The following is a 25,328-nucleotide window of genomic DNA, read 5'->3' on the forward strand; positions in this document are numbered from 1 at the left end:
GTATTCATTGTCTGTGTTTTCCCCTTATTTACTCTTATGCTCACAGTATTTATAGACTGCCTCTTGACAGATGTTCTCAAGGCAGTTTGCAAAATGGCATTAAATTGGAGAAGGGAACTATTACAAATTAAATATCTTTGATAAAACCGATTCAAAAGAAGCATCGCTGGCAGCAGAATACACTCCCAAGGCCTCAGTGGAACAGAAACATCTTTGTGCACCTCTGGGAGAAAAGGAGCAAAGGCCATTCTTCCCCAACCTGGTGCCCTCCAGCTGTTTTGGACTACAACTCCCATCAGCCCTGGCCAACATAGCCCTTTTGGACTACATCTCCCATCTGACCCAGGAAACACAGCTGTGTGATGTTTTGCCATTGGGTGGCAGGATTAAGAAGCACTGTAGCTCAGCGGCAGAGGATCTTCCTTGCAAGCAAAAGGCCCTGGGTTCAAGTCCTGCTGGCATCTCCTGGAAAGGCTGGGAGGAGAGACTCCTTGCCTGAAACCCTGAAGAGCTGCTGCCATTCCGTGTAGACAATACTGAGCTGTATGGACCAGGAAAAACGTTCTGACAGCAAGAGTTGTTTGACTGTGGAACGGTCTCCCTCGGGTAAGCTAGGATCTGTGTGGCTTGTTGGTGTGAAGGTATACAGAGGAGGGTGGCCACGGTGGAAACTGAGCCTTATGAGGCTTATGAGAGAGAGTTGAAGGAGTCGGGTATGTTTCATCTGGAGAGGAAAAGACTGAGAGGTGATCGCCATCTCCAAATATCTCAAGGGCTGTCACACGGAAGGTGGAGCGAGCTTGTTTTTTTGCTTCTCAAGAATAGAGGACTTGAAGCAAGGTGTCAGGAGTGCGTGCAGGAGCCAGGCCCTGTGACCAGTAGGTCTTCGCAGGTCTGGGGCCTTCCTAAGTTTGTTCTGAAGAAGCACAGGTGAGGCCGCTTGGTAACCTGGTGGCAAGAGCCGGGAAGGGATATAAGGTCAGCATTTCCCTTCGGCTCTTTGCCACAGCAACACGTTTCCTGCCTTGCTGCGTTTGGCTTCTTACTTCCTGATCCTCGGACCTCGGCTTCCTGACTCCCTGCTTCTCGACCCTTGGACCCTTGACTTCCTGACTCCCTGCTTCCTGACCCTCGGACTCCTGGCTTCTGGACTCTTGTTCCTGCTCCCACCCGGTCTTAATCCCGGTCCCGACATCCTCAGCTGGGACTTCGATCGCCTGTAGACCAGACCGTGACACAAGGGCTTCAAGTTACGAGAAAGGAGGTCCCAACTAAACAGGAAGAACTTTCTGACAGTAGAAGCTGTTCGGCAGTGGAACGAACTCCCTGGGGAGGTTGTGGGCTCTTCTTCCTTGGAGGTTTTTAAGCAGAGGTTGGGTGGCCATCTGCCATGGATGGTTTAGCTGAGGTTCCTGCAATGAAGGGTTGGATGTTACGAAAAAGGAGCAATGCTGCAGCGAGCTCCAGGTGGCTGGAAAGCCAAACAGGATGTTGATAAATGGGACTGTACCGTGGGAACAAAGGGACAGCCTATTCAGTGCACTGAGCACCGGATGTTAGCTCAGAGTGTCACATGACCTGTACTGGAGGTACATGGGAGGAGTTTTCTCTCTCTGCTGTTGGTGATGAGAGAGAGCAGTCACGTTTCTCTGTACTGCTGGAAGGACAGAAATAAAGGCATGTAAATACTTTTCTGTCTGTCTCTCTCCCCTCCCTGGGGATGGTAGGGGAGGAGTGGTGTGTTCTTCTCACGTTGAGAAGGATCGCCGATTGAGATCTTGCCTGATCTTGCCGGGAGTCGCAGACAGGGAGGTCAACAAGGATTCAAGCAGGGCACCTGGAGGGTGGCCAATTCCTCTGACTTTTGGCTTGATTCAAGAGGATGATGCTTGGGGTCTGTTTCAACTGTGCACTGGACTCTCCACTATTGCTGACCAGGGTAGAGGGTCTCCAACATTTATTTATTCCATTTACATCTCACCTTCCCTCTGAGGAGCTCAAGAGAGCAAGGCATAGTTCTCCTCCTCCTCTCCATTTTATCCTCATGTGAGTGGCCCAAGGTCACCCAGTGAGATCACCATGGCCAAGTGGGGGATTTGAACCCTGGTCCCCAAGTTCCTGGTCCAACACTCAAACCACTGCACTGCACTGCCTCTCTTTACATCTGTACAGACCTCCCCCTTGTGGGCCACTCCCTTCAACCCATCCCTCATTCATAGTCCCACATATGCTGTGGGGCAGGGGGAAAGGAGAGGGAAATTCCTCCTTTGGAGGTGAAATAAAAAAATTAAGTTCTTATATATAAAAAATAAATGTTCCAAGCAAACACGTACATCAATATATAAACCACATGTCTGAAGCAGCACAGGAAAACAGCCCTGAAACCATTTTTGACTCCCAAACTGACCAAATGATTTCTCTGCAAGGTCAAGGAAAATGGAAAAGCCTCCCCATTGTCTTTTACTTCACAAATCCTGTCTTAAGGGTATGTCTGTGTATGAATAGGGTGAGCCTGTGGCCTGGCTCAGGAACGAAATATTTATCATTACAAAAGACTGGCCAGGCTCCCCAGCCTATCCAATCAAGTAAGCATTAACAGGTAACCTGCCAGACAGGAGATAAACAACGCACTCAGATTTCTGTTGTAGACCGCCCTTTCTATGATGTAGACATGATGTTTCTGGGGGTGGTCTTAGACTCCAGGGCGGGCAATTTAAAATGTCTTATAAGGGTGGGCACACCTGTTTCTGGGTCCTCCTCCTCTCTCCTGCGTGTGAGGGGAGCACCCTGTTGCAACTGTTCAATAAAGATCAGGCTTACTAGCTGCTTTGCTTCTCAGTATTCTCTGGTTGGCCTCTGTTATTTTCTCTGACTGATGGAGAACCTGCAAAGGACTCTCTAAGGGCTCTTGTGTCCCCCATAAGGGAATAAGGGCAGGTTTCCGTTTATTACAGAGGTCACCAAAATCTTGGCGCAGGAGATTCCTGCATTGCATGGGGTTGGAGTCGATGACCCCCGGGGTCCCTTCCAACTCTGCAATTCTATAGTTCTATGATTTGAAATGATTCCCAGTTCCTTCCCTTCTCCATCGGTGCTTTCTTCTACCTTCTCCCCTCCCAGACGCCTTTCGGAGTCCATCTGATGACGGGTTCTGCAATCTGCGCAATGCACACCGGAGGGGAACATGGTGGGCGGACACTTCAGTTGACCAGCTTCAAAGAACCGGTCATTGTTTTGCCACCTCGATGAAATGAGAGGGCTTGGAAGAGGCTTTGGGAAGCTGTTAATCTCTCCTTCTGCACGGAGGCAGGGTTAATTAAAGCTAAGCTCTGCCTGTCCAGTTGAGGAATGGAAGCCCCATTTATAATCTGCTGTTCTACCGTGTGACATGTGAGGAAGGAAAATGCAACAGCAGCCCAGGCCAGTCATTTCCCACCCAAATGATTCCACAGGCGGGAAATGTCATTATACAAATCTGTAGATTACACCATTCTACGGCGCGACTGCGTTTGGCATATTGTGTCCTGTCCTGACCTCCTCCTCTCAGAAAGGACTCCATTATAGCCAGGGCCGGATTTAGGTTTGATGAGGCCCTCAGCTCCTGAAGGTAATGGGGCCCTTTCTATGTCCAGCTGTCCTTTGTCAGCAACAAATTGTTGCTGCTTTTTGTGTTGAATATATGCTCTATGGTAATTTATGGACCTAATAGGTATTTAAAGCCATTTGACACTGTAAGGTAAAGGTAAAGGGACCCCTGACCATTAGGTTCAGTCATGACTGACTCTGGGGTTGCGGCGCTCATCTCGATTTACTGGCTGAGGGAGCCGGCATACAGCTTCCGGGTCATGTGGCCAGCAGGACTAAGCCGCTTCTGGCGAACCAGAGCAGCTCATGGAAACACCGTTGACCTTCCCGCCGGAGCGGTACCTATTTATCTACTTGCACTTTGACGTGCTTTTGAACTGCTAGGTTGGCAGGAGCAGGGACTGAGCAACGGGAGCTCACCCCATTGTGGGGATTCGAACCGCCGACCTTCTGATTGGCAAGTCCTAGGCTCTGTGGTTTAACCCACAGCGTCACCCACGTCCCTATGTGACACTGTATGTGGGTTTTATTTTATTTGTTTTTTATCTTATATTTTGGAAATGTACATCCAGTTTTCCTTTCCTTTAATTTATTTGGGGCCCCCAAGAGAGTGGGGGCCCTAAGCTATAGCTTGTTTAGCTTATACGTAAATCCGGCACTGGTCTTAATGCTGGGGGAAGCTCACAAAAGGGCAACCAAAATTATCAAGGTGAAGCCCCCCCGAAAAGGAAAAGCCACAGGATTTTAGTTTAGAGAAACTGCAACGTCCCACAGATGAACACTTGACTCTTTGCCTTCACGTCCGCAAATACAATATGTTCCACTTAGGCGGCAATCAAGTGATGAGTGTCCGGTCCGCTGCGGCTCATTGTCACATAAAATGCCACCACTGGATGCTGTGGTTGTCACATGAGGAGTTGTGGCAAGCGCAAGCCAGCCCTTTGTTGCTGTTCCACATGCGGTAACCCACTTGGCAGTACCAGGCAGGTTTTCCTGTTGGCATCAAGCCTGTATGGAGTGACAGGTGTTGCCTATTGAGCCATTGTGTGGAGCAACAGTTGTTCCATAGGCAGGCCAGCTAACCTGCCTGCTTCCCCCCCTTTTGGACAGGTGATCAGTACCTGTGCTGAGAGCTTTGCGCATTGGTTTCTGGCAAACAGACGCTCCGTGTGTAATGCCTGCTGAGCACAGATGCTAACCCAAAGGATGGAAAGGAGACCACTGATTCATGCCATTCCTGTGTACCTGGTGGCTAAGGGATGTGGGTGGCGCTGTGGTCTAAACTACAGAGCCTTTTGGGCTTGCGGATTGGAAGGTTGGCGGTTCAAATCCCCACAATGGAGTGAGCTCCCGCTGCTCTGTTCCAGCTTCTGCCAACCTAGCACACCAGGGCAAGTAGATAAATGGGTTGTGGGAAGGTAAACGGCGTCCCTGTGCGCTCTGGTTTCTGTCATGGTGTTTCGTTGCAGCAGAAGCGGTTTAGTCCTGCTGGCCACATGACCCAGTAAGCTGTCTGTGGACAAACGCCAGCTCCCTCGGCCTGAAAGCGAGATGAGTGCCACAACCCCATAGTCGCCTTTGATTGGACTTAATACCTGGTCCTTATACGTGGTGGCTCCAGCCTCAGGCTGGAGAGGCGCGATGGAGGCAGAACTACAGGACTAGCAACAAACCAATGCTTCTCTCATCAAACTGCAGCCCAAGGCCTCTTCATCATTCGGGTCACGAGCTTAAATTAACCAATGAGTGCAATTAACTAATTAAGCTCAGATGCAGGAAGGGTTCGATGTGCTAGGAATGATTGCCTCTTGATCAAAGATGTTGGGCATATTTTTGCATTGTTTCCAAACAGAGCTAGCCCACCCATGAAGCAAGCGGAAGGCATTGTCTCAGGCTGGGGGTCCTTGGGAGGGCTGGGAAGAAGGCTCAGAGCCAGGGGATAAGTGGTGGGGTGACGATGAGTGGTTGGAGGGAGAAGAGGGGGCAGACTGGGAGAAGAAGGTGTCAGAGCAACAGGCCTAGGTGAGCAGGAAGAGGCTGGGGCAGAGAGCAGTTCAGACTCAGCAGCAGGAGCGGAGGGGCCAGGAGACAGAGAGGAGGCCGACTGCTTAAGTGTCTCCCCTGCCTGCTGTGAAGAAGGAAAAGCTTGTTTTCTCCTGACTGGAAGGTAGGACTTGAACCAACAGCTTCAAGTTACAAGAAAGGGGATCCCCACTAAATATCGGGAAGAACTTTATGGCAGTAAGACAGGGGTCAGCAAACTTTTTCAGCAGGGGGCCAGTCCATTGTCCCTCAGACCTTGTTGGGGGCCGGACTATTTTTTTTTGGGGGGGGGAATGAGCGAATTCCTATGCCCCACAAATAGCCCAGAGATGCATTTTAAATAAAAGCACACATTCTACTCGTGGAAAAACACCAGGCAGACCCCACAAATAACCCAGAGATGCATTTTTAATAAAAGGAAACATTCTACTCATGTAAAAACACGCTGATTCCCAGACAATCTGCGGGCCGGATTTAGAAGGCGATTGGGCCAGATCTGGCCCCCAGGCCTTAGCTTGCCTACCCATACAGTAAGAGCTGTTTGACAGTGGAACAGTCTCCCTCAGAAGGTTGTCAACTCTCCTTCCTTGGAGGCTTTTAAGTAGAGGTTGGATGGCCACCTGTCGTGGATGCTTTGTCTGAGATTCCTGCATTGCAGGGGGTTGGACTAGATGACCCTTGGGGTCCCTCCCACTCTATGTTTCTATGACCCTCCCCCCTTGGATTCCCAGGACACACAGAGGGATGAAGAGGGCAGAGCAAAGAGAGACTTGACGAAGGAGCCTTCATGAGGCATCAGTGGTTTTAGTAAAACACCAAAATCGGTCCTTCAAGCCCACCCATGGCCTGCCCTGACTGCCAGCAGGTCTCCAGGGTCTCTTAGGCAGAGAACCAGGACAGCGCACTTTCCTTTCAACTGTTATCCGACGACCCCTTATTAACTGGAAATGCTGTCAGGGATCAAACCTAAGATCTACTGTGTGTAAAAAATGTACACTATCTGCTCAACTTCTTTATCCCTTTCCCTCCTTCCTGCTTCAGTGCACAGTGGTACCTCGGGTTACAGACGCTTCAGGTTGCAGACGCTTCAGGTTACAGACTCTGCTAACCCGGAAATATTACCTCAGGTTAAGAACTTTGCTTCAGGATGAGAACAGAAATCGTGCGGCAGCAGCGGGAGGCCCCATTAGCTAAAGTGGTACCTCAGGTTAAGAACAGTTTCAGGTTAAGAACAGACCTCCGGAACGAGTTAAGTTTTTAACCCGAGGTACCACTGTACAAGTTTAACACCCAGTGGTCTATATGGGACTGGCTCTCTCTCAAGGACCTCCCCAACCACCAGCTGCAGACAGGATCACAAGGTGGTCTCTCTATGGACGGCTTTCCACCGCGGATGAAAATTTCCCACAGAGGAGGCGCCTTTGCTTTTGCAAAAGACACAGCTCTCATCTTGAAGACAAACTTTTTCACAGCTTCCTCCAAAAGGGTGCTACAGTGTGTACAAGTTTTGCAAACGGCGTTAATTAAATGTATTTAATTGGGCAAGGGCAGGCTGAAAGATCTGCAATAATTAGCTGGCACGGACCCAATAACACATTCGTTATCATTAATTATTTTGGCACCCAGTTGCCAGGAAGTGAGTCAGAGCATGAAAGCGACGTCTGCTGACTGGAGGGGGAGGGGGGATTTGAGGGAGGTTGCCCAATAATTGGTGGGTTGAAAAACGTCCTACTTTACACTTGTCTGGCGCTTGCGAGTGTTCTGGGGACTTTGCACTGGCGTTGTCTAGCTGCAGAGCTTACAACAGCCCTGTAAGGTAGGTCAATATAAGAATCCGAAGGACCTAGGGAGAGCTTGCAGGATCAGGGCCCCCTGCAGCCTTGAAAGTGCCTCTGTGCCTCTCTAACACAAGAACAGCCCCTGCAATTATCTTTTCCAGAAACAAGGGAAGGGGATTTCACTCCCGCCCCAATGCAGCAAACGAGTCTCTCTCAAAGCTGCAAAGCGTGGATTTCTGTTTTACAAAGAATAGTCATTCTGATCTTGGCTTTTTGAAAAGAATTTAATTAACATGCGCACTCACACAAAGCTCCCTTGCTAACAGGCGCTCAGCAATAATTGCACTGCATGAAAACAGCTAAGGGGAGAATAAAAACGTCCTGATTTATTTCTCTCCCTCTCTATGCGTGTGTGAGAATCGGGGACAGAGAGAACATTTATTATTATTATTATTATTATTATTATTATTATTATTATTATTAATAATAATATTACAACTTATTACCTACCCATCACTCCAAAGTCTCAGTACAGGTTACAACAATGGAAACACATTCAGCATGATATTACACAATATTCTGAAAACAGTCTATACTACACCCCCCTCAACTCCTGCTGATTTTTTTTAAAAAATAAATATTTCTGAACAAACTTTAGCCCCTTGGCTTCTGTTTGGACACTATCTCCTTGCCCGCTGGGGAAAATCAAGGACCACTTTCAAAATCATTTATTCTCTGAGAAGCAAGCTCTGTCTTCTCTCAGACACTTTTTCTGCACTCGAAGCATTAATGCGGTTTCCTCACTTCGTTATTTTGGGGTTTTTTATGGCAATGTGTCTGTGTGCTCCTTCTGGAGCTCTTTCTTCCCCAATCCCCAAATATTTTAGTTTTTCCACTTATTTGCAACGGTTATATTCTCAACGACCCCACCCACCACAGAAGCATCAAATGTCTATGTTGAAACAGCTTAAATTAACAAGAAAAAGGTGGGTGCTAAAAATTCACACCTCAAGCGTCAAAAGCGAGGCTGAGCAGGTGCATCTTCAACAGTTGCCGAAATCTGTACCATGAAGGGGCCAGAGGCATCTCTTTGGAAAGGCCGTTCCACAGCTCAGGGGCCACCATGGAGTAGGCAATAGGCAGGCAAGCTAAGGCCTGGTGGCCAGATGCGGCCCAATCGCCTTCTAAATCCGGCTCATGGACAGTCTGGGAATCAGCATGTTTTTACATGAGTAGAATGTGGGTTTCCCCAGAGACTCTGGGCGGCTTCCAACAAAATATTAAAATACAGTAATGCATCAAACATTAAAAGCTTCCCTAAACAGGGCTGCCTTCAGATGGCATCTAAAAGTCTGGTAGTTGTTGTTCTCTTTGACATCTGGCATGAGATGAGTTTTAAAAAATCATGCATTGCATGGTAAAAGTGGATAGAGATTCCCCCCCCCTCTTAATACCTCAAATGAAGCTGGTTGTTGAAGTTTTACAGCAGCGAGAATGTTGATTGCACAAAATTGGAAGACTGGAGAAATACCAACTAAAGAACAATGGCAAGAGAAGTTGATGAACTATGCAGAACTGGCAAAAATGACAGAAAGACATATATATATATATATATATATATATATATATATATATATATGAAGTTTTAGGCCAGCTAAAAGGAAGTCTTCCTTCATATTGTTGTCATTTCATCGTGTCCGACTCTTCGTGACCCCCTGGACCAGAGCACGCCAGGCCCTCCTGTCTTCCACTGCCTCCTACAGTTGGGTCAAATTTATTTTGGTAGCTTCGAGAACACTGTCCAACCATCTCGTCCTCTGTCGTCCCCTTCTCCTTGTCCCTCCATCTTTCCCAACATCAGGGTCTTTTCCAGGGAATCTTCTCTTCTCATGAGGTGGCCAAAGTCTTGGAGCCTCAGCTTCAGGATCTGTCCTTCCAGTGAGCACTCAGGGCTGATTTCCTTCAGAATGGAGAGGTTGGATCTTCTTGCAGTCCATGGGACTCTCAAGAGTCTCCTCCAGCACCATAATTCAAAAGCATCCATTCTTCGGTGATCAGCCTTCTTGATGGTCCAGCTCTCACTTCCATACATCACTACTGGGAAAATCAGAGCTTTAACTATACAGACCTTTGTTGGCAAGGTGATGTCTCTGCTTTTTAAGATGCTTTCTAGGTTTGTCTTCCTTCATGTAAAAAAGGTAAAGGGACCCCTGACCATTAGGTCCAGTCGTGGCCGACTCTGGGGTTGCGGTGCTCATCTCGCTTTATTGGCCGAGGGAGCCGGCATACAGCTTCCAGGTCATGTAGCCAGCATGACTAAGCCGCTTCTGGCGAAACCAGAGCAACACACGGAAATGCCGTTTCCCTTCCCGCCGGAGTGGTACCTATTTATCTACTTGCACTTGACGTGTGCATAGTTCAGCTGTGAAACTCCTTTCCGAAGGAGGCAATGAACTATTGATGGCTACTAGTCACGATGGCTCTGCTCTGCCCCCAAAGTTGGAGGCAGCAAAGCTCCTGAATAAGTTACTGGAAACCTCAGGAGGGGAGAGGGCTCTTGTGTTCGAATCCTGCCTGCTGATTTCCAACACGTATCTGGCTGGCCACTGTGGGAGCAGGAAGCTGGACTCGATGGACTCCCATGGGTCTGATCCGGCAGGCTCCTCTTATCTTTCTAAGGGAGCAGCGCTGGTACAGCCGCAGCACGGTCGCCCGTGTCGCCTTCTGGAGGAGCTCATAGCTGAGATTAAGCGCTAATAGACTCTCTGAGGGGGAGGGGGGCCTGCGCAAGGTGTTATTATTATCCTGCGGCATTAATGCTGTAATGCCAGGAGATTAGGAACACAATAGTTTGGAGACGCAGCAGGGATTTGGCATTGTTGAGCGCTGCGCTATCGGGGAAAGAGGGAGGGAGCGCGCGGGCGATTAGCAAATGTCAGAAAGAATGATTTCATGTTCTGAAATGGCTAACAGCACATCAAAGCAATATGCCCACGAGGCAGAGAAGAACGGGGATGGATTTAAAGTGGTACAAGCACATACTCACGCCGTCACTTCGGGACGTTTCCAAGGTGACCTTTGCTTTTATGTCTGGCATTCAGAAGATGCAGGAAACAGTCCTACACCAGGTCTGTCTCCCCATCTATCATGCAGTCCATTCATCTGCATTTAGAGCAGGGCTGGCCCAAGACATTTTGGCACCTGAGGAGGACCACGAAATGGCCCCTTCCCAGGAAAGATATAGTCCAGGAACAGGTGGGGAATAAACTTCTACAGGGGTGGGTGGGGGCCTCGGTCTAGAATAGCTGAAGGAGCGTCTCCACCCCCATCGTTCTGCCCGGACACTGAGGTCCGGCTCCAAGGGCCTTCTGGTGGTTCCCTCGCTGCGAGAAGCCAAGTTACAGGGAACCAAGCAGAGGGCCTTCTCGGTAGTGGCACCCGCCCTGTGGAACACCCTCCCAGCAGATGTCAAAGAGAAAAACAACTACCAGACTTTTAGAAGACATCTGAAGGCAGCCCTCTTTAGGGAAGCTTTTAATGTTTAATAGGTTATTGTATTTTAGTGTTTTGTTGGAAGCCGCCCAGAGTGGCTGGGGAAACCCAGCCAGATGGGCGGGATATAAATTATTATTATTATTATTATTATTATTATTATTATTATTATTACCTCAAAGCGGCTCACACTCTCCTTTCCCTCCCCCCCCAACAAACACTCTGTGAGGTGAGTGGGGCTGAGAGACTTCAGAGAAGTGTGACTGGCCCAAGGTCACCCAGCAGCTGCATGTGGAGGAGCGGGGAAGCGAACCCGGTTCCCCAGATTACAAGTTCACTGCTCTTAACCACTACATCATCCTGGAAACCTGGGTTGTGCCTTATCAAGCATGGCTGTTACAGCAAAACTCAGGGGATGAAGCAGACAAGGAGGAGGGAGCCAAGAAGGGGGAAACAGTGGGATAACGACGACAACAACAACAACAACAACAACACAGTGGTACCTCGGGTTAAGTACTTAATTCGTTCCGGAGGTCTGTACTTAACCTGAAACTGTTCTTAACCTGAAGCACCACTTTAGCTAATGGGGCCTCCTGCTGCCGCCGGGCCGCCGGAGCACGATTTCTGTTCTCATGCTGAAGCAAAGCTCTTAACCCGAGGTAATATTTCTGGGTTAGCAGAGTCTGTAACCTGAAGCGTATGTAACCCAAGGTACCACTGTACAGTCATACCTCGGCTTACAGACGCTTCAGGTTGCGTTTTTTTCGGGTTACAGATGCCCTGAAACCCAGAAGTACCAGAACGGGTTACTTCTGTGTTTCGGCAGTCATGCATGCACAGAAGCGCTAATTTGCGCTTTGCACATGCACAGAAGCACTGAATTGCAACCTGCATGTGCACAGTTGCGCCGCTGTGGGTTGCGAATGCTGTGGGTTGCGAACATGCATCCTGCGCGGATCACATTCGCAATCCGAGCGTCCACTGTAATAGGCATGGGTTGGTCTCAGACACATGGCAAGCTGCCATGTGCAGGTTTTAGGAACAGGTGGGGCTCACTGAACTGCATCTTCCTTTGGTAGTCGATTGCTTTGCAAGACAACCTGAGCAGTTTCGCCCTTGTGTGGCACACATTAGCTCAGGAAAGACCTGAGCAGCCATGCAGCAGTGCTTTGCTTTGAACTGGCCAGCTGAACTCCGGGACCTGAGTAATCCCCAAGGAGTCACTGGATCAAAGCACAGCCTCACAGCTTGCACTCTGCTGAACCTGAGCTGCTTCTGAATCCAACTCTAAGGTCACGCAGCCAGATCTTCCAAGAGGTGCCACGCTCAAAAGAGAGGGAGAACAGTGTTTTTCTGGCTCTTCAGCCTCGCAGTCTGGCCACGGGAGGTGTCTTGGAACTTGACAAAATGCAAATATGAAAACGCCGTGACTAATTTTTTACTTTCATCATGGGTGAACAGCCGGGTTGTCAATCATTCCCAAGAATATTAGTGCATTTATCATCTGAGATTTAATATGCATGTTTCTAAACAGTCAACGGAAGCGTCTTTTTCAGATGTAGATATATGAGATATTACTTAAAATTTAAAACACCAAAGCTACCACTTTTTGCTTAAAGGAGGAGCTATCTCTAAGACTTCCTCCCCCGCTCTCCATTACCTGCTATGGAAACACACCTGAACTGAAATGGAAAGACAGGTCAAAATAAATTTAAAAAATTAAAAATTGTCCAGTAGCACCTTAGAGACCAACTAAGTTTGTTCTGGGTATAAGCTTTCGTGTGTATGCACACTTATACCCAGAACAAACTTAGGTGGTCTCTAAGGTGCTACTGGACAATTTTTTAATTTTTTAATTTATTTTGATTGCGTCAGACCAACATGGCTACCTTCCTGAATCTAGAATCATGAAAGGCAGGTGTGCCCTTAACCAAAAGCCCTGCAGAATAAAATTGACCCCCACCAATTTTTCAGTTGATTAAGCTGCTGGCCCTTATTGAGGAGAGGGAACAAGAAGAGGAGGAAGAGGAGGAGCTGCAGGTCAGTGACAAAGGGAATGTCAGGTTTGTTTCGAAGGTCCCGGGTTCAAATCTCGACACCCCCAACTGAAAGGATCTTGGGTAGCAGGACAGCAAAGCCCTCTGGCCTTGAGAAAGCAGCTGTCCATCCCAGCAGATAATGCTGTTGTTTGCCACCCCAGTCTCCAAGCAGTGAGAAATTCCAGGGCTTCCAGGAGCTTGCCCTGGTGTCAGGTTTCCTTGGAATGAAGGTCAACAGAGACTGTGGTGTCTTTAGGATATCTGGATTTATTTACACACACACACACACACCCAGAGCATAAGATGAAGGTGTTCCCAGCATGGACACCCAAACAGATCTTGCCTCTTCATTAGCCAGATCTTTGGATCCAGCACAGAGCAAGCAGGTCTCTGCGCATGCAGCTCCCATCCTGCTTTCAAGCTCAGCTCACACATATTTCCCAGTATAGTTCTCCTACTTAGCAGGCATTTGAGTGGGGTGGAAGAAGGCACATCTCCCCCAGCCTGGAGGGCACCATTCCTTAGCTGTAGCTTTTGCAACCTAGCTCATTCTTTTGGGATGTTGATGAGGACACTTAAGTGGCCAGCTAAGGTCACTGTCTCCCCCAAAAACCTGCCTGGCCAGTTCAGAAATAGCATCTTCTCTTAGATGCTAAATCCCAGTGGGTACAAGACCCCAAGACCGGCAAGGGATTTGGGGCATCACCCAGACTGACCCCCTCCAAACCCACAACAATACTGAAGAAGATGGATCTAAACATAACCGAGTAGAAGGCAGTTTCTGGCGTTCTAGCCAGGAACATGAAGGCAAGTAAATGAAGTTCTGTGGTTCAGAATCTCCAAAGATCTGCAGACCAAGATGCTTCAAAGCAGACTGGGACCTGTTGAGATTTCCATTCCACCTTAAGGAACAGACATGTGGAATTGTTACATGTCACATGTCTGTTTACATTCCAGCACAGTATGCTGGGAACTTCCATTGTGTATAGCTTTTCCTTTTCCCGTTCTCTCTGAGACGACATGAGAGAGAGATGACATGTTTCTTTGTCCTGATTTATGATTAATAAATCTGTAGTTGTAGTATGCTTCCACAAGCCTCACGCCTATTCTGTGCGCGCAGTTCTCTCTGCTAATAGCATGCCCTGGCTTTGAAGCCCGGGTCACTGATTTACGTCGGAGCATGGGCCGATGGAAGGAGACGGTACAGCTGGGGCTTGCCAGCTGGCCTCCCGGCCCTCTACACCTGAAAACTCAGTTTCTGTCAAAAGGGAGCCCCCTCCTCCCTCTGGCCATTTCAGCTGCACAGATTAATCTGGAAGGGGAAAGAAGCTGCCCGTCCTTGAGGCCAGCCCCCTCCTAAAATAAAAACTGACTGCTCTACTTACCACTTTGGGGAGCACTGAGGCGATGGCATCTTTGATGACTTCCCGGAGGCTGGAGACATCGATGACAGAGCCCAGGCTCAGCAAGGCATCCTGGGAGAAAGGGGAAAACAGCAGGAGCTTTAGCACAGGAGAACTGCCCTGTCGGTTCAAAGACCCATCCATTCTTTATTATTTTTAAGAATTATTCATTTGTTGCACGTCTATCCCGCTTTTTTAACCAAGAAGCTCCAGGTGGAGTCTATGGTTCTTCTCCCCCACCAATTTAATCCCCACAACGACCCTGTAAGATAGGTTAGCCTGAGAAGCAATGACTGTAATGGGATGGGAGAGCTTAAAACAAAGCCAAGATATTTCTGATCTGGCAACCAAAGCATCTCTTTGCTTTCACACAGTACATCGGAAGACGAGTCTAAAAAGCCTGGGACACACATTTTCACGGCCCTCCAGCAGCTGTGGTGGCTCATTGGCCAAAAGGAATGTATTTAGTGTTAAGTCTGGAAGTGTATGGGACGCGGGTGGCGCTGTGGTCTAAACCACTGAGCCTAGGGTTATCGATCAGAAGGTCGGCGGTTCGAATCCCCGTGACGGGGTGAGCGCCCGTTGCTTGGTCCCTCCTCCTGCCAACCTAGCAGTTCAAAAGCACGTCAAAGTGCAAGTAGATAAATAGGTACCGCTCCGGCGGGAAGGTGAACGGTGTTTCCGTGCGCTGCTCTGGTTCACCAGAAGTAGCTTAGTCATGCAGGCCACATGACCTGGAAGCTGTACGCTGGCTCCCTCGGCCAGTTAAGCAAGATGAGAGCCGCAAACCCAGGTCGTCCGCGACTGGACTTAACTGTCAGGGGTCCCTTTATCCCTTTACCTGGAAGTGTATACAGTCAAAACTCGATTCCCGAATGCCGAAAACCCAGAAGTAACTGTTCCAGTTTTCGAACCATTTTTGGAAACCGAACACACTACCTGGATTCCGTTTTGAGATTCCCTATTGTATCAAGGTTTCTGCTTTCAGTTTTCAGTTGTCAAACATTTCAGAAGTTGAATGTTATTCCGGAATGGATTACGTTCTACAGCTGAGGTTTGACTGTACAGTGGCACCTCGGTTTACGAACTTAATCCATTCCGGAAGTCCGTTCTTAAACCGAAGCCATTCTTAAACCGAGGCGAGCTTTCCCTAACGAGGCCTCCCACCACCGGTGCCCTTCCACTGTTCAGATTCCATTCTTAGACCAAAGTAAAGTTTGCAAATCGGGACACTACTTTTGGTTTTGCGGAGTTCGTAAACTGAATCGTTCGTAAACAGGACTTTTTGTAAACCGAGATACCACTGTACTTGATTCTGACCAAACCAGACTTCCTTGAGCACAATATACATCAGGAGGCATAGTCAGAATCAAGTAGAGAATCAATTCTCAGGGGATCTGAGTTCATCAGTGTTGCCAGCGCTGGTTTGGGGCCTTGTTATCAGTCCCCACAAGCGGATGACAACCTCCTGCTGAATCCTGCTGTCCACAGAAAGGCCACCCCGGGGTTTGATCCCAAAGCACAGCATTCCCCTCTAAAAGGAAGCTGTTACAAAATGCCACCAGAGACACTCCCATCACAAATCCCCCTAGCCCTGATGGACAGAATTACACTGCATTAACCACAATCTCCACTTACATGCAGGGAACAAATAAATGAAATAAAACTATTGTATTTAGCAAATGCAAACTCAAAACAGTGGAAGCTGCACTATGCAGAGCCAGACCTACTGCCCCATCTAACTCAGCAGTGCCTGCGCTGACTGGTAGCAGCTTCACACAGTTTCAGACAGGGTGTCTCTCGCAGATGCCGTTGGGGACTGAACCAGGTACCTTTTGCATGCAAGGCGAATGCTCTGCCGCTGAGCTACGGCCCTTGAATTTCTCCTCCACCCCAAACATGACCAAGGCTCAGCTTGGAATTACGAATCGGAAACCAAAGAACAACCCTCTGCCTGCCTGTAGCTTGCGGGGGACAGTTATTACTTTTCATTTTCTGGTACTGACTTCTTATTTCTCCTTTTCTTTTTCCCCTCTCTAGTTTATAAGCACTGAGAGCCTGCAGGAACTAAAAGAGAAAGGGGCGGGGGATTGCTGTTCAGTTCGGTTTTATTTCGCTTTGCACACAATGTCCCCAAATCAGCATCTTTGTTTTCTACCAGAGATCCTCTCACTGGCTGTGGCATTTCAGTCACAGCAAGTGTGATTGATGGTGTTGCAGCAGCACACGAGATTCTTACGGGCGTTTTACCAACGGCAACATAAAAGTTTGTGAGTCCATAATGCTAACTCTCTCGGTTAGCATCTGCCAGTGATGAACAGGGATGGAGAGGTGGGATCACAGAGGACCAGGAGAAACAGCCACACAAACCCACAATGATAGAGAATAGCAACAGATCTGTCACTTTGCTGGGTTTGGGGTTTGTTGATGCACTGCATTCATATTCCGTCTTTCCTCCAGGGAGCTCAAGGTGGTGTATGTCATCTTTCCACGCCCCCTCCATCCTCATTTGACCTCCACAACAGCCCTGTGAGGTAGGTAAGGCTGCATGGCCAAGTGGGAGGATTTGAACTCTGGACTCCCAGGTTCTCTAACCACAGCACCATATTGGCTGCACACATGCCATGCATTTAAAACAGCCCTGCAAAGAATGATGGGAACTCTAGTTTACCCACCACAGTGCTACAGTTCCCAGGATTCTTGGGGGGTGCACTTTATTCTGTGTCCAGGGCAGCTGTCTCCCAGCTCCATCTGGTACGCAGGCTGAGACCCTCCCTGCCCGCAGACTGTCTCACCAGAGTGGTGCATGCTCTGGTTATCTCCCGCTTGGACTACTGCAATGCACTCTACGTGGGGCTGCCTTTGAAGGTGACCTGGAAACTACAACTAATCCAGAATGCGGCAGCTATGCGGCAGCGGAAGTGGCCGCTTTGACCACATAACAACGGTCCTGAAAGACCTACATTGGCTCCCAGTACGTTTCTGATCACAATTCAAAGTATTGGTGTTGACCTCGAAAGCCCTAAACGGCCTCGGTCCAGTATACCTGAAGGAGCATCTCCACCCCCATTGTTCAACCTGGACACTGAGATCCAGCTCCAAAGACCTTCTGGCGGTTCCCTCCCTGCGAGAAGCGAGGTTACAGGGAACCAGGCAGAGGGCCTTCTCTGTGGTGGCGCCTGCCACATGGAACGCCCTCCCATCAGATGTCAAGGAAATAAACAAGTATCTGACATTTAGAAGACATCTGAAGGCAGCCCTGTTTAGGGAAAGTTTTAATGTTTGATGTTTTATCATGTTTTCAATATTCTGTTGGGAGCAGCCCAGAGTGGATGGAGAAGCCCAGCCAGATGGGCGGGGTATAAATATTATTATTATTTAAATATTTGGAGTGTAGCGCTCAGTCTTTCTTGCTGTCCTCTTCCTCTCAGAGCTAGGAGTCACTGTTTAGCTGGGGAGTGACTGGAGGTGCACATGCAGATCCCTAGCAAAATGATTTTTGAAAAAATCTTGATTTGTTAACAACAAAAACCTATCAAAAAGAAAGAAAACAAAGAATCAGACATTTGAGCCATAAAGCGTCAGAACTGAGAAGGACAAAAGTCGAAAGACAGTGCATAGCATAGAGTATTAACTTGTTCCCTTCTCAAAGAATAAAGAAATACAAAAACCGAAGCATTATCCACCTGTGAGTTCATTATTGTGAATAAAGGTTCTATGTGGTCTTAAATGAGCCAGGCATTTGCTTCTGCTATGGACACTGAGTGACCGTGTGCCTCATTTTGGTACTGTATAAGAAATGAATCCATGCCATTAAAAAAGAAAAACCCCGTCGTTCAAGCCCTGCTCTCTGGAGACATTTAGTCATTGAGATATATTTTCAAAAGGGGCAATTTGCCAAACCCTTGAATGCCAGCTATCTAAATTACTGATATTAAAGGTAAAAAAAAACACACCACTGTTTTGCAAGGAATGGACTAACGCAGGCAAAGTGCGCTAATGGAGATCGGCTTTTCAGAGGTGGCCTCACTCTGACCCACAAGAGGGCAGAGAGGGCTCTCTCTTTCCTGCCCTGCTTAAAGGATTGCAGAATGGTTTGATAGAGTACGGGACAAAAATATCTCTCGAGGGGCTTCTACTGAAACCAGCAGGCACAATGGTTGGGGGACTTGGCTGGATCCAGTCCGGGAAGCAACATTTGATGGCTTTGAGCTCATCAATGATATCTGTGTTTTCTTGGACAGGGGGGAAATTGCTTCTAGAGCGGACTGTGATTTTGAGACCTGGGAGAACCCACACTGCAGCGCCCCCATGACCGATGGCCAGAAAGGGTACCGCAGCAAAGATCAAGTGACCCAGATCACCAGTTGGGATCTTCTCTTCTCTCTCTCTCAGGGCCGGATTTAGGTTTGATGAGGCCCTAAGTTGCTGAAGGTAACGGGGCCCTTTATATGTCCAGCTGTCCTTTGTCAAAACCAAATTGTCACTGTTTCTTGTGTTGAATATATGCTATATGATAATTCACGGATCTAATAGGTATCTCAAGCCATTTGCACATAACAAAATATGTATTTTATTAAAGTAACTGTTGAACTGAAATGCATGGAGAATGTCAGCAACCTATATATAGAAATGAGTAAACCATATAGATCAGGAGTAGGCAAACTAAGGCCCAGGGGCCAGATGCGGCCCATTCGCCTTCTAAATCCGGCCCGCAGACTGTCCGGGAACCAGCGTGTTATGACTTGAGTAGAATGTGTCCTTTTATTTAAAATGCATCTCTGGGTTATTTGTGCGGCATAGGAATTTGTTCACTCCCCCCCCCCCAATATGGTCACGCCCCCCCCCCCAAGGTCTGAGGGACGGTGGACTGGCCCATGGCTGGGAAAGGTTGCTGACCCCTAATATAGATTTTATATCTTATAAATCTTATATTTTGGAAATGTACATACAGGTTTTTTTTCCTTTAATTTTTTTTAGGGCCCCGAAGGGAGTGGGGCCCTAAGCTATAGCTTGTTTAGCTTATACGTAAATCCAGCACTTCTCTCTCTCTCTCTCTCTCTCTCTCTCTCTCTCTCTCTCTCTCTCTCTCTTTGACATCCAATGTATCTGAAGATTTAGGGTAGATAAAATGAAATGCTTCTTTACACAGAACAGGGTCAAACTGTGTGACTCGCTTCTGCAGGGGTTAAAATGATGGCTTTACAGTGGTACCTCGAGTTAAGTACTTAATTCGTTCCGGAGATCTGTTCTTAACCTGAAACTGTTCTTAACCTGAAGCACCACTTTAGCTAATGGGGCCTCCTGCTGCCGCCGTGCGATTTCTGTTCTCATCCTGAAGCAAAGTTCTTAACCCGAGGTACTATTCCTGGGTTAGCGGAGTCTGTAAACCTGAAGCGTCTGTAACCTGAAGCATCTGTAACCCAAGGTACCACTGTATAAGAGGATTACCAACTTCTGGAAGCCCCAGGAGAGGAGAGATGCTCTTGAGCTACTGCTCGCTTCCCCACTGAGGCACCTGGTGGGCCCCTGTGAGAACAGGATGCTGGACTAGGTGGGCCATTGGTCTGACCCAGCAAGCTATTCTTATACTCTTAAGCTGCCCATGGGAACTTCAACGGGTGCAAGGTCAAGGACAATAGGAGCCCCACTCTATTCTGCCTTGCTCAGACGCCACCTGGAATCCTGTGTTTACTTCTGGGAACCCCAGTTGAAGAAGGATATTGACAAGCTGGAAAGTGGGCAGAGGAAGGCGACCAAGATGATCCAAGGGTCTGGAAACTGAGCCTTATTGAGGGTGTATGTGAAGACAGAGAGGGGACCTGATAAAGGTAAAGGGACCCCTGACCATTAGGTCCAGTCGTGGCCAACTCTGGGGTTGCGGTACTCATCTCGCTTTATTGGCCAAGGGAGCCGGCGTACAGCTTCCGGGTCATGTGGCCAGCAGGACTAAGCCGCTTCTGGCGAACCAGAGCAGCACGCAGAAACGCCGTTTACCTTCCTGCCAGAGCAGTACCTATTTATCTACTTGCACTTTGGCGTGCTTTCGAACTGCTAGGTGGGCAGGAGCAGGGGCAGAGCATCGCAGGGATTCGAACCGCCGACCTTCCGACTGGCAAGCCCTAGGCTCTGTGGTTTAACCCACAGCGCCACCCGCATTGATAGCCATCTTCAAATATCTGAAAGGCTGTTGGATGGAGGAGGCTTGCTTTCTGCTACTCCACAGGGGAGGACCTGAACCCAGTGGTTTCAAATGACGAGGAAGGAGATTTCAGACAAGCATTAGGAAGAACCTTCTGGCGACAAGAGCTGTTAGATAGAGGAGTGGACTCCCTCAGGAGGTGATGGACTCTCCTTCCTCAAAGGTTTTTAAGCGAAGGTTGGGTGGCCATCTGTCAAGGAAACTTTTTGCTGTGGTTATCGTATTGTAGCGGGTTGGACTAGATGACCCTCAGGGGTCCCTTCCAACTCTAGAATGCTGTGATTCTACAAGCTGATTCCCCACCTCTGAAAAATCTGACAGCTGCTGCTGTCTCTTTTGAGAAGGATAGTAGGAAATCTGACAGGCATCAAAGAGAAAGATTGAGAGGGACTATACAAATTGGAACATATTCCATGCACAAAGGAGAGGGCACTGCATGGGTGGGGGGCGGCTCCCCCCACAGCTGGAGAGGGCATTTTCTTACGTCTACGCCTGCCCCGACCTTTTGCCTTTGCGTGGAGCTGCTGTTGTTTGTTCCCCAGCTGTGATTGATGCTGTGCTATTGTGCCCTCCGAAAATGTCACCGCGGAAGCACTGCAAGATCAGCAATGCTGGCAGATTGAAATCGGAGCCGGGAGCCGATGTGCCCATCATGGCCGGGAATCGGTGCAGATTACTAAGGAGCCACCATGTACAACACTAGCACCCCTATAAGGCTGCCCCTGGAGTCTCAGGGCACCCCATGGCAACCCGAGCAAGACCCTTCCTGACGCAGATTATATCAGTAGCTACATCAGTATGAACAGATCTACACAAATCTATTTAATGTGCCTAATTCAGGTGAGAAACACAGGACGGAAGGGTCCCTTAGGGAGCTATTTGGGTTTTTATTTTTGTGGGATGTGAAACACAAGAGCAGTCCAGTACAGTGGTACTTCGGGTTAAGAACTTAATTTGTTCTGGAGGTCCATTCTTAACCTGAAACTGTTCTTAACCTGAAGCACCGCTTTAGCTAATGGGGCTTCCCGCTGCTGCCGCGCCGCTGCTGCGCAATTTCTGTTCTCATCCTGAAGCAAAGTTCTTAACCCAAGGTACTTTTCTGGGTTAGCGGAGTCTGTAACCTGAAGCATCTGTAAGCCAAGGTACCACTGTACAACATCCCTAGAGTGGACATAAAAGGGGATGTCTGGACCAGCCAGTTGGAAATTCCTGTATCTCCTGTCTGGGACAGACTTCCTCTGCATGTGACTAGAGGTGGGCGTGGCCTCACCTGTGCAGGTAACAAAAATATAGGACTGTCTGCCATCTCTCTCTCTATGACTACTTTCGTCGAAGAAGCAACAAAGGGACTGTCTCCTTATGAGATAGTTTCCAGGTGTATGTTACTTTTCTAAGCTAAGTCTGCCTTCTGGGATCCAACTGTGAACAGAATGTGAGTGAGTAAACTCTTTTTATACTTTTATAGAAGACTGTGTCGTGTCTTTTTTTTATAAGGGAATAAGGGGAAAATACCAGGACAGTTATTATGGAGGCTTTAGCGGGACTGAGCAAACGCATCCGCTGTTAGTTTTAAAAAGGGGAATGTTTCTCTGCTAAATTGTGGAACTTGTTGGAAAGGCTGTAATCAAGCAATATATCCTCTCCTGAATCCCTGAACATTCCCACAATTTTTGCAGAGCTCACCCAAACAGCCAGGGGTGCTTTGAAAAGGATCTTGGTTCTTTTTTGCTCTCTTTCCAACTCTGCCATCCGATCTGCTTAGCTGCTCTTGCATTCCTTTTCCGAAGATGGAGGTTCCTGTCGCGACTGCCAGCTATCGAAAGCGCCATCCTCCATGAATTTGATCAACCCCCTTTGACAGCTATCTAATCTATCATCCATCTTCTGCAGATGAACTATGGCTGTATCCACAACTGGTATTCAGAAGTATTCACTGCCTCTGTCCATGGAGGCACAGCTTAGTCCTGATGTCCAGCAGCCATCCCTAGCCCTCTCCTCTTCCATGAATTTGTCCAATCCTCTTTTAAAGTTGGTGGCCATCGCTGCCTCCTGTGGCAGGGAGTTCCATAGTTTAACAATGTGCTGCAAGAAGAAGGACTCCCTTTTATCTGCCCTGAATGGTCCAGCAATCAGCTTCATGGGATGCCAACTAGTTCTAGTGTTATGAGAGAGAGAGAAAAACTTTTCTCTCTCTGCTTTCTCTATGTCTTGCATAATTATATCTTACTCTTTGGCGATCACTCAGAGCCAAGTAAGATTGTCTTCCATAAACACGGTTTTAATAATGAATCCATAAGTGACTGTGGAAACCAATTCTGGAGCCACACATCCTTCCACATTGGGGACATAGGTTTCTGGACAGGAGTTGATCATGGTGAGGGTTTGCCAAGTGTGCCTTCCTCTTAGTGTGTTTCTCCCTTGCATCCTGAGTTTGCGTGTTTTCAAAGCCCATGACACCTTTGGTAAAGGCTGTTCTCCAACTGGAGCGCTCGCAGGCCAGTGTTTCCCAGTTGTTGGTGTTTATACTACATTTTTTTTAGATTTGCCTTGAGACAGTCTTTAAACCTCTTTTGTTGACCACCAGCATTACGCTTTCCATTTTTAAGTTCAGAATAGAGTAGTTGCTTTGGAAGACGATCATCAGGCATCCGCACAACATGACCAGTCCAACAAAGTTGATGTTGAGGAATCATGGCTTCGACACTGGTGATCTTTGCTTCTTCCAGTACACTGGTATTAGCTTGCCTGTCTTCCCAAGTGTTGTGTTAAATTTTTCGGAGACACCGTTGATGGAATCTTTCAAGGAGTTGGAGATGGCGTTTATAAGTGGTCCATGTTTCACAAGCATACAGTAAGGTTGGTAGTACAATAGTTTTGTAGACAAGCATTTTTGTTTCCCTGCGAACGTCCTGGTCCTCAAATACTCTGCACTTCAATTGGGGGGAAACTGTACTCACAGAGCTCAGGCGATGCTGGATTTCGGCATCAATATCGGCCCTTGTGGAAAGATAACTGCCCAGGTAGAAGAAGCGGTTGGCATTTTCCAACGTTATATAAGCTTCTAGTGTGTCACTTCTTTCTCCCTTACTCAAATGCTGCAGCTTTTCACTCCACCTCCTTGAGCATTCTGTTTGCCCTTTTCCAACTCTCTGCCACCTCCGTTTTGAGGAGAGGCGACCAGACCGGATCTATCATGGGCACCCAAAAACTGCCTTGCTGTTGCCTTCTGCGCTAGCTGCAGCTTCAAGGGCAGTGCTGCATATTGCAATGGACCCACATCCCCTTCTCAAGAGGCGCTGCTCTCTGTGTGTGAATTAGACCCCATCTGACAGAGTCCGCCCCAGCGAGCGTCACCCGAAGTTCTCCGCTGACAGTGCACACTGCTTAAGGCAACCGTTAATTTTTTAAGGCGCTTGGATGAGACCGAATCCAAAATGTACCTTTTGCGTTTTGAATATTTACTGGAAGGTTGTAACTCTCCAACTCCCCATACTCCTCGACGCACGCAGGATGCAATATTCATAGGACTGGCAAAGAGTGCAAGAGCAGGTAACCACACTTGAGTTGGAGAGGGAGTGAAATAGAATCAGGCTCCTCTTTGGAAACGGGTCGGCAGGTTTTGGGGGGGGGCATATATCCAAATTACACACTAAGGAACTGCTGAGTGTATGTCTCAAGCCTAAATCGTGCACATTAAATTGATTTGTGCGTATGTGTTCAGACTGTAATCATCTGCTTCTGATATGAGGTGGAGGAGATTTAATTGCTGTTTTTCCTGCATATCCCCCCTCCCTTTATTTCTTTTGTCACATTGTCCAACAGTAAACTCAGATGCAGACAGGATTGGAACCATTGAGGGTCCAGGGGGAAGCGAAAGCATTCTAAGGGGAACCTCGAGGTTTGAAGTACAATAAACAGTAAAAAAAACAAACCACCTAACTGTGCACTGTGTGAAGAAGGCCTTAATTTTATCTGAATCTTATATGCTTACTAAAGTATTTATTAAGAATGCCACTAGGTCAACAATGTGATGCAGCAGCAAAAAAAAGCTAATGCTATTCTAGGCTGCATCCACAGAAGTCTAGTGTCCAGATCAAGGGGGGAAAATAGTACCACCATATTCTGCCTTGGTCAGACCACACCTGGAATACTGTGTCCAAATCAGGGTATCACAATTTAAGAAGGATGTTGACAAGCTGGAATGTGTGCAGAGGAGGGCAACCAAGATGGTCAAGGGACTGGAAACAAAGCCTTATGAGGAATGGTTGAAGGAGCTGGGTCTGTTTAGCCTGGGAAAGAGGAGACTGAGAGGAGATAAAATAGCCACCTTCAAATATCTCAAGGGCTGTCACATGGAAGAGGGAGCAAGCTTGTTTTCTCCTGCTCTGGAAGGTAGGACTCGAACCCATGGCTTCAAGTTACGAGAAAGGAGATTCTGACTACACATAAAGAAAAACTTTCTGACGGTAAGAGCTGTTCGAAAGAGGAACAGTCTCCCTCGGGAGGTTGTGGAGTTTCCTGACATGGAGGTCTTTAAGCAGAGATCGGATGGCCACCTGTCATGGATGCTTTAGTTGAGAGTCTTGCATTGCAGAGGGTTGGACTAGATGACCCTTGGGGTTGTTGGCTTTTTGCAGTATGGTAACGCTGCAGAGAGCTTGCTGGGGAGACCATGCATTAAAAAGAAAGGACTCAAAAATAACTTAAATAAGGTTTTAATAAGAAAAACAAAAACTCCTTTTACACTAAGTACATTAACAACCAAACCAGACCCAACCACCAACCC

General features: G+C 47.9%; 1 protein-coding gene across 2 annotated transcripts in view; it reads right to left on the minus strand.

The window, feature by feature from the left end:
• Positions 1-25,328, minus strand: part of PDE2A (phosphodiesterase 2A) — a 384,874-nt gene that overhangs the window by 116,841 nt on the left and 242,705 nt on the right. For both annotated transcript variants that reach the window (XM_053385339.1, XM_053385340.1), the window contains one exon: positions 14,323-14,412. In XM_053385339.1, the coding sequence (XP_053241314.1) occupies positions 14,323-14,412 (90 nt within the window). The remainder of the gene's footprint in view (positions 1-14,322; positions 14,413-25,328) is intronic.

This window comes from Podarcis raffonei, chromosome 4, assembly GCF_027172205.1.
Source record: "Podarcis raffonei isolate rPodRaf1 chromosome 4, rPodRaf1.pri, whole genome shotgun sequence".
NCBI classification, from domain to species: domain Eukaryota; kingdom Metazoa; phylum Chordata; class Lepidosauria; order Squamata; family Lacertidae; genus Podarcis; species Podarcis raffonei.